Genomic DNA, 17,059 nt, shown 5'->3' on the forward strand with positions numbered 1-17,059 from the left:
AGTAAAGCAACCGGAAGGCAGTACGTTTCTTTATTCTGAAAATCTCGGGAGCTTCGCTCCGTTTCCGCGTCCAATTTCCTGTCTTTCCTTCCCCAAAAAATGTCGAACTTGACCCGTTTCAGAGGCGTCACGCGTAGAAAATAGGACCGGCGCATAAGGGCCGCGACATGCTGCTCCTGAGACGCGGCTGACTCGCGCTGCTGACGGCTCCGGTGGAAAAGGTTCTGTTGACCTTAGCGGTTCCTATCAGCAGCTATGACATGCTGCTGCAGTAACGTGCTGCTGACGGCTCTGGTGGAAAGAAGGGGTTACACACACACACACACACACACGCGCACACACACACACACACGCACACACACACACACACACACACACACACACACACACACACACACACACACACACACACACACACACACACACACACACACACACACACACACACACACACAGTGCTGCCTGGCACAGCAAAGCAGGATGCAATACCAGTCAGATCTCCAAAAGCAAAACTGCTCAGGCCACTTTTGTTTAGTAATGGAGAAACTGCAGACCTCTACTCTTTTGCCCCACCTACATGCTCGAAGATGTGCTCGTGACGTCACTGATATCTAATTTTTGCGCCAATTTTGTAGCCCGCCCATGTGCTCAATCACATCCGCATTCCTAAGGCAGTGTGGAAGGTGCGCTGCCAGGCTTTGGCGGGCGGTGTGGAGTGGAGTAGAGCCCATGCTAAGTGGCAATACTGAGCCAGGATCCTCTGGAGGGTCTCCCTGTTAAAAGGCTGTCTTCCTCTCCACTGTCGCTGCATGCTTGCTTAGTATGAGGACTGCTGTGAAGACCCTGACGTCTGTCAGTGACTCGATGCAATCTGCTGGGTTTCTTATATCGGAAACCTTTTATTGACTGGCTAAGTGAACTTAACTGTATTAGAACGTTTACTTTGTGAATTGCCTTGACACGACTCTTGTTGAGATTTGGCGCTATATGAACTGAATTGAGTTTTATGAAAATAATAATTCAAAAACTCACACATAAAACACCTCCTACAAGATTCTGTGAATTTAAAAACTAATAAAATCCATCATTTTACATCAGCTAAGTGTTGTTTTAGACAGGTTCCTTCTTCTCTGACTTGAGTGGCTCAGGCTCATCAAGACTCAATGTGCTGTGAGAAGATTGAGAACACTCCCCAGCTGAGCATCGCTCCATCTGAGAGATAAGATGGGTATGCCCCTACTGTAGAATGAAGACAGGAATTTTCATTTTGTTTTGGGCTGTTTCAAAGCTCTGGATCACGCTTAAACTCCCAAGTGTGATTATTATTATGAATATGCAAATTAAAAATCAGCACATTGCTAATTGGAAAATTAATTAGTTTAAAGTCAAGCATAAAAACCAGCTAAAAACTCCTTTTCCCCCCAGTTTTTTATTTTTTTATTTTGTTTTATTTTTTGTTTAGGGATGGAATAAAAGTCTAGATGTATTTCTTTTAATGCACTAACTGCCCCTTAGCAAACATGTCTCTATTTTTTAAAATAGCGTACTAACAGTACTCTGCCAACTCCCCCAGCTTTACAAATATGATAAGGTCAAAGCTGCAAGAACTCTCCCAGCTCTCTGGTAATGGTTAACCAGATAATGCATCTGCAGGGTGGGAATAGACAACAGTCAAAAAGTTTTTCTGCTGTCTTCTCTCTACTTGCGCGCCTTCAGTTGAGTTCATTCATAGCTGCAGTCAGAATGGAGGAGAGCAAGCAGGAGCTGGAAAACCAGAATGAGGAGGAAGGTAACCGTGTTTTTTGCCTAAATGTGCAGAATTAGGTGTGCAAATACTAAATAAACCTTTAGGTGTGTGTTTGACTGCGTTTAAACAGTGTTTTCCTGTTTTTAAGGTGGAATCCGCCGCCGTCTGAGAGACAGGGACCTTCTGAGGAAGAGAAAAGCTGAAGCAGAAGAGAAGGAAACTAACCAGTGGGTTTTGGGGTAAATTTGTTGAGACAGCACCTTCAGTGTTTGCACATTTGGAGCAAATTTATTGTTTATTTTTATGTGAGACTCAATCAATGATGGAATAGTGTGTGTGTGTGACCTCACACACTTACATTTTACACGGTTTAAACACTATCAGCTCCATGGGTGCTTATCATTTCTTAAATCATGAGGAAATCAAAGGTTGCTCTAGACTAGTGGGCCTATTGACAGCCCAGAACCTGCTCAGGGACTTTGAACTTTTAGCTTTGCAAAGGTGTCACCTACCTCAGCGCCAGTGTCTACCGTTACTGAGTCAATCTGCTTCTTTCAGGGAGGAGAGCCAAAAGAAAAGATCAAGAGCTGAGAGCAAGAGCAGGACAAAGAAGAGAGGGCGTCCGAGGAAGACCGAGCCTGCAGAGCTGTTAGCAGCTGCCCAGGATGGGGCAGCTGGGACTCGGGAGGATCCTGCTGTAGCGGTGGTGCCAGAACCTGCTGCGGTCATCTCAGATCATATATCTAAATATCCAGAACCCTTTCAGGTTTTGGAACCACAATCACCTCCAGCCCCGGAGTTTGAGTCTGTCCAGAGCTCATTTTATTTCAAGTCAGCAGCAGCAGCAGCAGTTTCGGCCCGCGATCCTGATGTCGTTTCAGCTCCGTCCCAAGACTTCATCCCACCTGCAGCTCCTCCCCAGGTAGAGATCCTCTACACGGAGTCACAAAGCAGGGAGACACATGACCAGGTCCTGATCCAAGACTTGGGTCCAGATGACGATGACGATGAGGACACCTCTTCATCACAAAACACAAGAGCAGATGAAGGTATGGATGCAGGAATAAAAGCAGTATTTTACTCATTTACTCCAAATTCAATACCCTTCCTCTATTAATGTTGATCTTTTCTTTAATTTGTAGGTTTAAACAAAACACTTTTGATCAACATGCCTGAACAAAATAAAATGTTCTCAGTTCCAACGCTGTCCTCTCCCCCTCTGCCTCAGGAATACCTCCCCGGAAACTAATCGTACATTGTTCTTGAGTCGACTCTTCAGATTGTTGCTTCAGTTCAGAACATGCAAAGCTAGATGATGCCTTCATGCTCATGCGTTATATGTAGGTTTTTGGATTGTGTGCCTTTTATCAGGTAAAGAGAGAAAACACATTGTGTCAAAGCATTGCTTTGCTTATGAGTTTAAACCAAACCCGTAGGGTTATTTATTCTGAGTTGTGCTTCAGTGCAAAAGCTTTATGGATTCCCATTTTTGGATATTGCATTTAGTAAACAGCAAATTTCGCTTGCTTTATAAGGAATTTGTGATTGTAGAATATTTTTTATTGTGAATTTTGTAAAAACATTAAAAAATTGACCGCTCACATCATAGAATGGTTTTTATTTCTGTACCATGTACTAGATATAAAATTCCCACTCTGTAGAAGACTTTGGTTTTACTTGTTTTTGATAAAGTTAAAGGTGATGTATTATGAATTTTTCTTAAGTTATAATAGTTCTTTGGTCTATAAAAAACATGTTCATGAATTTCTTTTCACAGAATCATTCTCACATTAAGAAATGTCAGCACTATTTTCTAGAAAATTTCAGCACCTTCCAGAATGAGCCGTTTAAGGGTTCTGTCACATTAAGAAAACAAGCTGGAGCTGGCCACGCCCACCCCTCCCCTGCTCAGGCTGCTATAAACTGAGAAGCTCCAATATCTGTGAGGAGCTCAGAGTAGAGCCGCTGCTCCTCTGGCAGCAGCTTTCTGCTGCATGAGTGGTGGTTCTGTGCTACTTTCTTCGTTTGTGACATCACAGACTGAGACTTTTTGAAACTGTTTGTTTTAAGCACCCAATTCCTAAAACAAAACCATGACAGAAAAAAGTTGGTTGTCATAATTTTCATGTTTGGAGTGATTATAGAGGCAGTAGAGACCTACATGGCAGCATAAAAGGATGCAAAAAGAGAGTTGTGCATGTGTCCCCTTCAACCCTCGCAGGCTCAAAATAAGTTTTGATCAAAGGACGAACAACTAAGTCCTTCAGGGGTACTTCTGAGTTAAAAAATGCTCATGAAATACGTATGTGGAGTAACCAGGTAGGTAGGTTTTAACTGTTGTATATCTGCAACGCCTGCCTCCAGAGGATTAAGTTTTAACTATAGGATCACTGAGCAAATAAGCAGAAATGAATGAAAAATGATCCAAAAATATCAACCCTTAATGCTTGCTTGATTCGTAACATTTGTCATAATCACAAGCTGCCTTGTACTACTTGTAGACACCCAGCTCAGATCCTGGTGGAGAAGGTTACACACCTCTGACCCTTTTCAGTCTGGCTTAAGCAGCACTCATGACCTCTGAATGGATCCTGATGCATAAAAATGTTCTGTGTCGGTCTTCCTTGATCTCAGCGCTGCCTTTGAATCTGTTGACCTTGTTAAATAGGCTGAAGGGTTTCCAGTTTTCTTTTCATCTGACTGATTGGTCATCTTGAATCAAGACAGATAAGGTCTGACTCCGCTCTAACATGTGGAGTCCAACAAAGATCTGTTCCAGGCAATTATTATTTTCTTTTCATATTTTGGCATTATTTTTTTCTCATCGGACTTCTATAAAATGCGTCTTTTAATCACACCAGTTGAACAGGCTTTGTATCGTGCTTTTATTGTGGTTTTTAATGTTTTATTAAATACTAATTATGAGTTAAATATTAATTAGTCTATGTTGTACAGCTCTCTTTTTTAGCTTTGTCAGTAAAATGTACTCTCTTACATTTAATTTAACTTCTTCTCAACCTACACTGTTTTATTTCTACAAACATCCAATAAAGTTTATACAAAACTAAAGTTTCTACTTTAACTTCTTCTGTAGTTTTTATTTTTAATTTAACAAATTCATCTCTGTTCTCCCTGGAATTAGAAATATGCATGTGCTCCTTGCGATTCCAGAAATGAATGTTATTTAGCTTCTTCCACGTGATTTTGTGTGTACTGACAGTTAAACAGCTATTAGATGACTCCATATAGCAGATATGATAAACACATTTAGTTTATTTTTCTTTTATTATTTAGAAAAAAACAACACATTTGAAATAGTATTTATGTAACCGTGTTAAATACAATGGCAGTGTGGAGTCAAATGGTTGAGTGGAGACAAAAAACCAAACCCAGATAGTTTATAACTGACTTTTTATTAATGAAAGGGCTAAAAACGCCTTCCAGTGGCGACAAGCCAGAACCACACTTAGGTTCGTTGTAGCTTCCTTATCTCAATGAAGTGTTTTTGTCCACTTGGGACCAAGAATAATAAGGAGGATGAGACAACAAGGAGGAGGAGAGGGAACATTGTTTTATTTATTATTATTATTATTAGTTTAGTTTATTTCAAACAAAGAAAACATACATATTTTTTAAAAATACCACAAACAGAAAAAATACATATCATCCCTTCTTCTGTGTTTGAAAAGGAGTAGGCTGAAGTGGAAACTTATATATCCCTACCCCTTTATGCAAGTAATTTTTACTTGTTTACTAAATCTAACACAAAACCTACATTAAAACAAACAAAATGGTACAAGTCACCAAAACCCACCAAATTATATGGAAAAAAACAACAAAAGAAAAAAAACATCTTTTTACAATTGATACAATTTACTTTTCCTTAGAATAAAGAATTTACAAAGGTCACTTTGTAGAAAGACGTCTTGTAAATTCCTTCAAAATAAAAGGCTACTGCATTTGTGGTATTAGCAACCGGGCAAATCACGCTAGCAGTCTTTTTGTCTTAGTATTTAGCTAAAAACACAATCAAAATCATATTTGTTTAATAGTGTTAAATACAATGGTAGTGTGGAGTCTAAGTGCTAAACCCAGCTTGCTACAGCACTACAAACATTTCAATTAAAGGTGCAATATGTAAAAATATAGTGAGAATTTTACAGTGAGAAAATCCCAAAAGAGTCTAATGTTTCAGTCATTTTGGAAGAGAGGTTCTACTGAGACATATTTCAGATCCTGCTGGCTGCTGGGATTGTTATTTTCCTCCTTTCAAAACAAATGGATGGAAGGACCTAACTACTGTTTACCATCAGTGAGTGTGGGGTTGTCGTGTCTCCTGCAAGCTAATACTGCAGCACCAATAATGTAATTTGACGACAACCAGCAAAAAGCTCCAGAGTTGTTTAAAGTGGTTGCAGTAACCACTTTCACCACAGGATGTAATTTTTACTTTATTTCAGCGTAAAGGTTGGTTTATGCTTGACGCGTCCGCGAGGTCCGCACGGCTCCGCGTGGAAAAGTTGCGTCAATTTGCGTCATTTTAACAACCACGCCCCTCCACCGCGCCTCCGCACGGCCCAAAATTTCCGCAACGCACACCTAGGAAATTTTCTAACCACGCGGAAGGTCGGACGTGGAAAAACATGGCGGACCGGCAAGAACTAGTATGGCAGAGGTTCGTAAATACAGACATTTGTATGAGTCAGCTCTCAAAGATCACCGTGATCAGCATGTCGTTAATAATTCTTAGAGAGAAATAGCTTGCACTGTCGGAAAAGACGAGGACGCTGTTAAAAAATGCTGAAATGCCATGTTGTAAACAACAGTAATTTCTACTTCTACTATGGTGTAGTGTTGGATGCATGCCATAGAGCTCCATCCTGCCCTGTTCAGTTTGGGAGAATATTGGCTCACCGCAGAGACAAGCCGCATGAAACATAAACGCTGCGAGTTGTGAAGCGCGTTCCATCCGTGAGCCGCATCACCAAGCGGAAAGTAAATGCGTCAAGCATAAACCAAGCTTAATGCTCCTTTAAATTATTTTGAATGTGGACAGGATTTGTGCCCTCCAGTGGCGATAAGCAGGAACTACACTCAATTTAGAAGAGATGGTGAGATGGGGAGTTGGCGTCCACCTGTGGGGACAATCTGGAACTACACTTTAGTTTGGTTAAACAATTTTAAAGGGAATATTTTTAGCCTCCTTATCTCAGTAAAGCTGGAAGACAAAATCCCAATCATTGCTTTTGTTCGGTTGGTAATGTTAAGGAGAAGGACAAGAGGGACATAGTTTTACAAAGTTACAAAATTACTGTTAGAATTATACATGCGCTGCTTGCGATTCCAGAAAAGAATAGTTTGTTAATTTTGCTTCAAATGCTTGATTTTGTGTTTACTGAAAGTTAAAAACAACTATCAGACGACCTCATATAGCAGATATGACAAACACATTTTAGAGACTTCCCTCAGACGAGCTTGTTGTCACATCGAAAGTTCTGGTTGGCCAACAATAATTCTTCCGCTGTCGGTATGTACAACAGTCTATGGTCGGTACAGGATTTTTTTTTCTTTATTGAAAGATTCGTACAATCCAATCCAGATTATGTACAATTCAGAGAACAATTATTGGATACCGTGTACTTTTTGTACAAACAACAAGGTAGAACATAGTCAAGATAAGAATAGCAACAAATACATATACAAAAACTACATAAATAAATACATTAAAAATACGCTAGGGGAGAAACGAAAATACACGCGTTAAACCAAGGGGCAATTTGGTTGAAAGATTTTCATTTTTTCACAGATAGTTATAGTTTTTTTAAGCTTTAGGGTTAATAGACTTCGAGATTGAAACAATATTTTGTGTAAGTTCACAGGCATATGCATAAAACAAGGGACACGTTTCTAAATATCAAGATTAATGAATAAAAAAATTAGCCTTAAATAAAAGCAAGTTAATTATAAATCTAATGTCAGAGTTGAATTCGTTTTGGTTTTTGTGGATACCAAATAATACATACTTCCAATACAGATTAAAGTCTACATATATTTTTTCTGAGATAAATATGCAAAGATTCTGCCAGAATGTATTAGGGGACAAAACCCAGAACAGACGCGCGGTCGGTACAGGATCTGCTCGGGTGCAGGATCGGCTCTGGGTCCTTTGAATTTCCAAAGGAAAAGTAAAATATAAGCAAATGGTAAACGGTGACCCTCAAAGCTCTTGATGTTGATGAAATGGGGCAAAATAAAATATAAGAACTTTATTGAAAGACACCAAACAATATTTTGAATCAAAGAATGTATTTAGATACCAACTAAGGAAATATACAGACCAACTCCACATTAATACATACAGATGCTTCACATATAAGAACTGTTGTATTTTTGTCAGTCCCATGTTGGTTTTATGCAGTTTCACATTCTTTACAAAACAAAGATAATATGGTGTTTTATTAACAAACTACAATTATAAAGAAAACATTTAGGTGTTAACAAACAAGAATTTATTGACAAAACTGCTGACGTCTTTCCAAAACGCCGAGTAGATTTGCAGTAATGTGACGTCATCAGCGGGCGCTGGACCCCGAGCAGATCCTGTACCGACCGGTACCGACACCGCCTTGAGAAACCCACGTTACTTCTGGGTCGCACCGGCAGCCAAACGCTAACCGAGTCGGAGCTAATTTCTGGTATTTTTATTCTTTCATCGAGTAAAATGAGTCCCCAGTGTGAGTGTTGCGGTGAGAACATTACTAAGCTGAATCAGCAGGTTTCTGTCATGAGAACAGAAATAAAAAATCTGAGGTAAGTAAGCACCACCTGCCTCTCATTAAAACGGTTCATATTATTTGTACGTATTCTATATTTCCTCGCAGACATTTTAAAGTTAAATATTTAACATCTCCATTTTTTTAAATTTTGTAACAGGCAGATGTTGGACAGTTCTGTCAGAGCTCACCGGAAACAGCTGGCAGCTGTTCAGGCTGTTGTGTCAAAGGCTGGCTCTTGTGAAGAGGAACCGAGACCTTCACCACCTTCATCATCAGCACATGTTGCTTTAGAACAAGGTTTTTAACACACACACACACACACACACACACACACACACACACACACACACACACACACACACACACACACACACACACACACACACACACACACACACACAACACACACACACACACACACAGTTTCCCTTACATAGCTGTGGCGAGCCGCCACGGCTGAAATACCACCGCCACGCCTACAACATCCCAAGTTTTATTGATGTTTTTTTTGCGCCGTTTCCCGAAGAAGCAGCAGGAACTACTGTGTTGTTGCTTGTGATCACAGCCGGCAGGTAGCAAGGAGGAGGAGGCACGGCAGGGTGGTTACAGCTATGAGCGTACGGATAAAGCATTTTTGACGAATACGAGCATGAAACGAGTGTAAAACTCGGAAATATCTGTAATCGTGCTGAATGAAATTCTCATTGGGTAACTGACTGTCTTCACGCTCTGTGATTGGCCAGTCCGATAGAGCGCCCGCCCCTCCCTACATGCAAAACTGCAGCTGGGAGCTCCGTCAGCTCGGTCCAGTCATCAACGCACACACACAGACAGTAAGCCGGGCGTGCACTGTGCCTTTTTCACTTAACCATATGGGCAACTGGGCAATTGCCCAGGGCCCACGAACTCGCCCAGGGCAGCAAGCGCACGAGCAAAATACTGTAGGCATGTCTGTAATCTCCCGCATTATATTAAACTAGGGTGACCGTATGTCCGGTTTTCCCCGGACATGTCCACTTTTCACTCTCTGTCCGGGCGTCCGGACTGGGGGTCCGCGGTCGTATTGATGAAAATGTCCGGCTTTTCATCCAGGAGCAGGGATCGAATTATGGGGGAGCTGTATATCCTACACATCCAGGGGAGCCGGAAACAAGTTTTCTATCTATATTACATCACTTATGGACTCTTCTGAGCAGAGAGCACAGAGAGCGGCACAGCGCGTTCTTGCGCAGCGCTCCAGGCAGCTGCTTCCAGCGCACGGTCCATTCTCAAAGTGGCGCAACCAAAAAACTATAATTAGCACACGATCGTTCATGTCCGCACATATTCTCTATTTTCTGTCTTATTTGTGCCTGAAGCGCTCTGCTGCTGCGCAGCTCATCACCTGTGCTGCGCGGTGCTGCGGTGATTTCACCTCACTGACGCAGCATCGAAACGCTCTCCGCTTTGCGGTCAGGAGATCCCTTTGATCTGCTCAAAAGTAACTGATGAGGTGAAAAAGTAAGAATCCTGGCAGCAGTTTTTTTCTGGAGAGTTTAGAGGAGATGCAGGAAGATGAGAGACAGACAGGACAGGAAATAGTTCAATAAAAACAAGAAAACAAAACTAAGTGTGGAAAAGTAAAATGTAGGTCTCCACTACACGTTTTTACCTGTATAAAACAATAAGTTATACACATGTCATATTTACACATCTGATACAATTCAAATCACCTTCAAAACTCAGTCACACACCCAGGGTCGTTTCAAGACATTTTGGGGGCCAAGGGAAAATGACCCTCCCCCCACCACCCCATAACTGGGCTCCCCAGAAGCCTCTGTGTAATTCATACCCTCTCCAGTAGTGTTAGTTAAACAGTGTTTATAAAAGCTCCTCAGACATTACTGACATGTTCTAATATTATCAGATGAAAAACTAAATTATCAGACATGCTGTCTCATCTGCTTCTTTTCTAAACTTGCAAAAAGTAACAAAACCATGTGAAAGCCACTATTTGTGGATTCTCTGAAAGTTTCCATGGAGTCTGTAACAACTTATTTTCTCATTGATCCTATCATCTAATCTCACAGCTGAAACAAGCATCCTTAATAATCTGTGCACAGGAAGCTTACCGATGCTGAAGTAAAACAAAAGGTATAATAATTTCTTATTAATAAAACCTTGTTGCAGCACTAAAGCAGAAAAATGAGATTTAGCAATAAATATGCTAAATATTTACATATGAATTGTTTTAGAGCCCTTTTATTGGCAGAATCTGATATTAATTTAGTTCAAAAACAAATGGGTCCCAGCGTGGTTTGTGTGGCGTTGCCATAGTGTGACATCATAGGCACAGATTCCCTGTCCTCTTGTTTGGAAATGGAAATATGGTCACCCTGTACTAAACAAGCTGTCCACCCGGGCTTTTGCGCTGCACAGAGACGCTTCGCTGCCTACGACTTTGAACGTCAGTTGAGAGTCAGTCTCTTGCAGACTGACCAATGAAGAGAGGGCCTCAAGTTAAGACCCTCTCCTCATTGGTCAGTCCACACAAGGTGGGTCAAAGGTTACCCTGAGCGGGTTACGTGATGTCAGGCATTCAAGTATTGAGTATATTTACTGCATATTACAGTAAAATATTCTGTATGTGACCATATTATGGTGATCCTTGGGTCGTGATGATGGGGCCCTTGAATATTGTTGCCCAGGGTACAACGAAGTCTTAATCTGGCCCTGTGTACAGGGGGTTACGAGAGGCGATTAACACCACGTGACCAGCTACCGATCAGCAATCGTGAGCTCGCACGGACTTCTGGAGTGTTTAATATTTATCTCGTTCCTCATGAGGGTTGAAGCGGAGCAGCGAGCGGCTGCGACCCAAAAAGTATCAGAACCGCTCACGGCGCATTCGCAATCCTGCATCAACACCGCTCGCCCGCTATTTCCCTAATAACACACGCTGTTCGTTTTTATTTCTACACGTTTTTTTTTACTCACAAAGATGGTCAAGAAAGCGTGTTTGTCGTGTTCATGTCAAATTAAACTGATCACAAAACACAGATTTACTTTCTTTATTTCGTTTCCTCATCCAACCCCCATAAATCCCTGTATGTCCTCCTGCAGCACTACCGAAGGACAACAGGCAAAACAAGACAAAAAATTCTGACGTGTTGTGTAAAAACTGCTATTTTTAGCATATTTTAGGTCCGACGTGTTGCTACCAGACGTACAGTGTGAGCACATGACTCGTGAGATCTACCCTGCGCTAAAGTCGTACAGTTTGAGCTGAAGCTGAGTGTTACGAGTGAAAAAGTCGCACAGTGTCCGCCCAGCTTATAATGTTCACTGTAATGCATCTTGATGTTCTTAACAAATAAATCAAATCAAAAATATTGGTCAATAATGCCAAATATGTAAATTTGTGTTTCAGTCATTTTTATACTGGCTTAAAAATACTTCATTAAGTCTACTAAGCAGGGGTGTAGCACGTTTTTATTAGGGCCAGCCCAGTAATGATCTTGGACCAAAATAAAGGGGGCAGAGAGTCAAATAAAGGGGGCAAAAGAAGATGTTTTTCCAGACGCCAAGAAAAATTAAATGCCAAATCCACCCTGCAAAGTGTGTCACTGAGAGTTTAAAACAGAAATTACTGTTACACCCCCCCCCCCTCCCTCCCACCGCCAACACCACCACCACCACAGCTGGAAAAATTCCTAGGGGAAACACTGCACACACACACACAAAGCCTATCAGATAGATCCCAAAACTGTGTGAATGTGTTATTTTGAATGTAGGAATAGGAATGAAATGCTAAAATGTAAAATGTTTTGGAAAATGTGATACATGATAGAGTTAAATTCCAATTTTTTTCAAATGAAGTCATTGTTGGTTATCGTTTTGTGTTTCAGGAAGCATCCAGACAACGCCGATCGGTTTCATCATTTCCTGTTTTTCTGTGAAGAACGGGACCCCCAGGCAGCCCAACATCTGCAGCCCTTCCCGGGCAGAACTCAGAATCCAGCGGAGCGTCTTCAACAACCCCGAGCATGCTTTGTTGGGTCTGGATCGGTACTCACACGTTTGGTAGGTTGTTGGTGCTCAGCATGTGATGTGCAAGTGTCAAATGTGAAATAAAATAAAATAAAATAGATAATTCTACATGATGGGAAAATTCTGCATATGGAGTTCGCTGTGATCGAACAACAAATAGAAAATAGCTTCCTGTTCTGCTAAAACAAATCCAAAAGCCCAGACACTTCAGTCAGACATGATCAGTCCAATAAAATAAATAACTGGTTGATTTAGATCTGGATTTGTCTCACTGAGCTTATGATGAGATCAAAACAGGGCCAGTCATCTCTGAAACCAGAAAATGAGTAGAAATAATGATAAATTCTTGTTTTTTCACTCTGTTTACCTCAAGTGAATGAAGGGAAAAAGGCCAAATTGTTTCAAGTAGCCCAAATAATGCATAATAACCCCTATACTATAACTTTGGATACACACAATCCCATCTTTCTGTGTAGATGTTACTAATATTTTTATAATTTTCTGTTTGTAATTTTTGCAGGATAATTTTTCTCTTTCACAAAAATGGCCACCTGAGCTACAAAGCCAAAGTGAAGCCTCCCAGACTAAATGGTCAGCGAGTTGGCGTGTACTCGACACGCAGTCCGCACAGACCCAACGCTGTGGGGCTGACTCTGGCCAGGCTGGATAAAATCGAAGGTGGGTTTCATGAAATCTGCTTTTTTATTTAAAAGATAAGCATCTTGACTGTGTTTATGTATGAAGGCCCTCCAAAATCTTTATTAATATTAGATTGATGACCAAATTCACTGAGAAACCATTTTCTTCTTGCTATTTCTGAAATTTGTCACTCTTTGTTTTAGAGGCTAAATGTGAGAGTAGTCTTCTACTAGGGATGTCCCATTCCAACATCAGTATCAGAAGTAATTCGATATCGGCCCAAAAACACGGCATCGGATTATATCGGACTGCATCAAAAATCTCCGATATAAGCAGCCCATCAAGGTTCACAGTTTTGCAACCAATGGTTAAAAAATATTTCATTTTTTTCATACTTACTGTTATTTTCTCCTGTTCTCCGATTGAGTAATATCACTTGATGAAGCCTTTCATACATTCCACACTACGAAATAGGTAAAAGTATGTATGATTTGAGCTGATATTGTATCGGATTGATATCGGTATCGATCAATACTGAAGACTGCAATATCGGCATTGTATCGAAAATGAAAAAGTTGTATCGGGACATCCCTAACTTCTACCCCAATTTCCTGCATTAGCTGCCGATAGAAAACAGACGAGGAAACGCTCGGATTAGAAAAGCCTGACAAATCTATGTCACACTGAAAATTAGCGTTTATGCACTCACCTATCTTGGCTCGTGACGGGGAAGGCTGTTGTTGGATTAGCGTCCAGGAAACATTGTCGGTACAAGATCTGCTCGGGTGCAAAATTGGCTCGGGGTCCGTCGACTGCCGATGACATCTAAGTAGTTGATTAGCTGAACATGAACCTTACGGAATTACGTAATCACGTTACGATGTTATCACGTTACGTTGGTCCAGGCAAATTTTTCTGTTGGAAAGATGGACAACTTTTACAAAGAAATCCATCATTACCTCTTTGAAAATACACTTTTAGCATAGAGCTGCATGTATATTAGGGCTGAACGATTAACTGCATGTGCAATTAAATTGCGATGTGACAAAAGGAGATTTTCTAATCGCAAAGGCTGCAATTTGGCAGCGAGTGGTTAGCGCAATGCTAATATACGTGGAAAAACCCATAGGAATGCTAATGCTAATATCATGATTACATTATTACAAATTATGAATTAGAAACATGCCAAATAATTACATTTGGAGTCTTAATAGAAAGTAAAACTACCATCAATCAAATAAGTACAGGCAGGTATTTTATTAAAGCCAGAAAACTTTAAACTCCAGAGTTTTGGCTAGCAGCTAACTACGCATGGACAAGATGTCAAAAACTCTAAACAGAAAATACTTCAATAAACGGGACACACTTCTTTCCTGCAAATACAATTTCACAGGTGTTGCTAAGACCTATGATTCTTCAAGGGATGTGCTCAAAGAGGAGTTCAACATTATGAATAAAATAGTGTTTTATTTTACAAATACAATTATAAACACAAACTTACGTCTTAAGAAACATTATTTTAATAACGAAACTGCTAAATTCTTTCCAACAGTATAGATGTGTAGTGTATTTTGTCCGAGTGGGTTTGCCGTACTTTGACGTCATCGGCACTCGAAGGACCCCGAGCTGATTTTGCACCGACACCGGCAGAGAACATCTCGGCTAGTAGCAGCTAACTGTTAGCATTAGCGACTCCACCACACAGCAGAACTCCTTCAGGCTTGTGTTATTTGTGGAGATAAAACATCAAAGTTGCAAAGCAAACAGAGTCGTTGGCAGAGTCACAGTGCTTTTGGCCAATCAGAGGTGAGATGTCAAAATATCAGGAAATAAGACTCCTTATCTTGCTGTTTTCTGTCTCCCTTTCCTTCAGCTAACTTCTAGCTTCTGAAACGGGAACACCAGAGCTGTTTTACCACAGAAAGGAACTCCCTTATACTAGGGAACACTGCTAATATGTTGAAGAGACAAGTGAACTTGTCTTTAAAGTTTAGATTACCGTATGTTTCACATCCTGTATGTGTATGTATAGTATGCTTTAAGATGTTGTACATACAGCCTTAATTTTGTATGATGGTACTTCCAGACTAAAAATTAGTGTCCCTGTCAACTTAAAGAGCAGAGATGCTTGATTCCTTTGTCCAAACCAAGACTACTTGGTTACCCTCATGTCATCTAAATGTTTTGTTGTCTGGTTTAACCTTAGCTAGGAAGTTGATTATATCATCTTAGAAACACTGAAGCCTGTTTGATGATTTTGTTTTCAGGTGACACGTTACACCTCTCAGACATCGACATGATTGACGGCACGCCGGTCCTGGACATCAAACCCTTCATCCCTGAGTATGACTCCCCCGAGGTGCGGATCAACCCAAACCCACAACCGTCTGACTCTCAGACAGAGCCTTTGAACAAGGAGACCAACGTCTTAGACCTCAATGAGGATTCTGACAAAGAAGATGACGAGGACAGAAACGTTGTTGGTGACGGAAGGAGTCTCCGTCTCCAAAACCAATCTGAAACAGACGTTTCTTTTACTAATTCAGCCAGTGAACTTTGCAGAGTCCTGGAGGAGGTGAAGACCTTTGTGGCCCAGGATGATATGTCACACCATGATTCTAAATGCAAAAAGCAAGTTTCTGAGTGTAAAAACGCTAAACGATCATCGCGGACCTCAGACAATCTCTGTTATGGAGAACAGGACCGTGCAGCCATCGCCAGCTGGATCAGAGATCCTCCTGTTTCCTGCCTGGATGTGCGCTTCACTCCACATGCTGAGGAGCAGCTGGCACAATTCCTCCCTGCACACCTGTCAGGTATGACAACACTGTTGTTTTTCTCCACAAGAGGGTGCTATTGTTTCTGTTACACCAATATTTTTCTCTCATCCAGAACTTCGTGAAGATGGAAGACCCAGGTTTAAGTTTCTGCACAGTTCAGATGAGGCAGTTGCTGCCATCAGGGGGGTGTTGTCAGCAGACCCCAGGTCAGTGTACAGGAGAACTCGCTGCAGAGACAAACTCTTCTTCTTCACCATTGACACAGCAGACATCACCTGCTGGTTTGGACACGGTTTTGTTGAGGTACTGCAGGTGAGACCGGTAGGCCAGCGTGATGTGACTGTATGAATGATAAAATCATCTCTTGTTCCTCGGACATTAAAGAATGCAGTTTTATTACGTGAGTTTAACTAATAAAATTATTTTGTGAAATTTATTTTTTCCTTGCCACATTTTCATGAAACTGGATTGATGTTTATTATAAATTTGAACATGTGTGTAATGTTTGTTATAAAAAGATACAAATGGAAAGTGGAATTCCTCTCCATTCATTTATTTATTTTTTTGCCCTTTCAGCAGAGTAGGCTTAAGGCTGTTTTATACTTCTGTCAGCTCGATTGAGGGATGTCAAGTGTGCAATCAGTCACTCACTCACTCATTCTTTATTCATAATCCCCTGTAAGACAAAAACCCAAAACATCTGTGTTCCATGCTGAGAGGGCTGCCCCAATGGTTCCTGGTTGAAACAAGCCTAGGAAAAAAAAATGAATTAAGCATCCATCTAAACACAGCATAGGCGTCATTTTAACCGGGGACGCCGGGGACATGTCCCCGGCAAAATTTGTGATTGGCAGCTGTGTCCCCCCCACTTTCAAAAAAGCCTGCTGATGAGGATTTTTGTTTTACCAGCTCAGATCTTATACCAGGGGTCGGTAACCTGTTCCCATCAAAGAGCCATTATTACCCGTTTCCCACAGTAAAGAAAACACCGCAGCAGTCGCGGCGTTGTGGGCGGGGCCTACCCTCAGACAGCAGAGGGCTGCTCACAACCAGGTGACAGCAGCAGGTATCGGTCGCTCGCATGGACA

General features: G+C 41.2%; 2 protein-coding genes across 3 annotated transcripts; both read left to right on the plus strand.

Annotated features, from left to right (window-relative positions):
• The first annotated feature begins 1,613 nt into the window (after positions 1-1,613).
• hemgn (hemogen) lies at positions 1,614-3,348 on the plus strand. 2 transcript variants are annotated; one of them, XM_015965310.3, is made up of 4 exons: positions 1,614-1,789; positions 1,896-1,974; positions 2,306-2,796; positions 2,890-3,348. In XM_015965310.3, the coding sequence occupies exons 1-4, from the start codon at positions 1,627-1,629 to the stop codon at positions 2,994-2,996; spliced, it is 840 nt and encodes a 279-aa protein (XP_015820796.2). In that variant the 5' UTR covers positions 1,614-1,626; the 3' UTR covers positions 2,997-3,348. The 2 variants fall into 2 exon arrangements, with proteins under 2 accessions (XP_015820796.2, XP_015820786.2); XM_015965300.3 differs by having other exon boundaries at positions 1,618-1,789; positions 1,896-1,986.
• Positions 3,349-8,321: 4,973 nt separating this feature from the next.
• Positions 8,322-16,501, plus strand: trmo (tRNA methyltransferase O). Its single transcript, XM_015965290.3, has 6 exons — positions 8,322-8,557; positions 8,681-8,820; positions 12,411-12,585; positions 13,073-13,230; positions 15,459-16,007; positions 16,084-16,501. The coding sequence occupies exons 1-6, from the start codon at positions 8,469-8,471 to the stop codon at positions 16,317-16,319; spliced, it is 1,347 nt and encodes a 448-aa protein (XP_015820776.1). The 5' UTR covers positions 8,322-8,468; the 3' UTR covers positions 16,320-16,501.
• The last annotated feature ends 558 nt before the right edge of the window (positions 16,502-17,059 follow it).

Source organism: Nothobranchius furzeri, chromosome 4, assembly GCF_043380555.1.
Source record: "Nothobranchius furzeri strain GRZ-AD chromosome 4, NfurGRZ-RIMD1, whole genome shotgun sequence".
Taxonomy (NCBI): domain Eukaryota; kingdom Metazoa; phylum Chordata; class Actinopteri; order Cyprinodontiformes; family Nothobranchiidae; genus Nothobranchius; species Nothobranchius furzeri.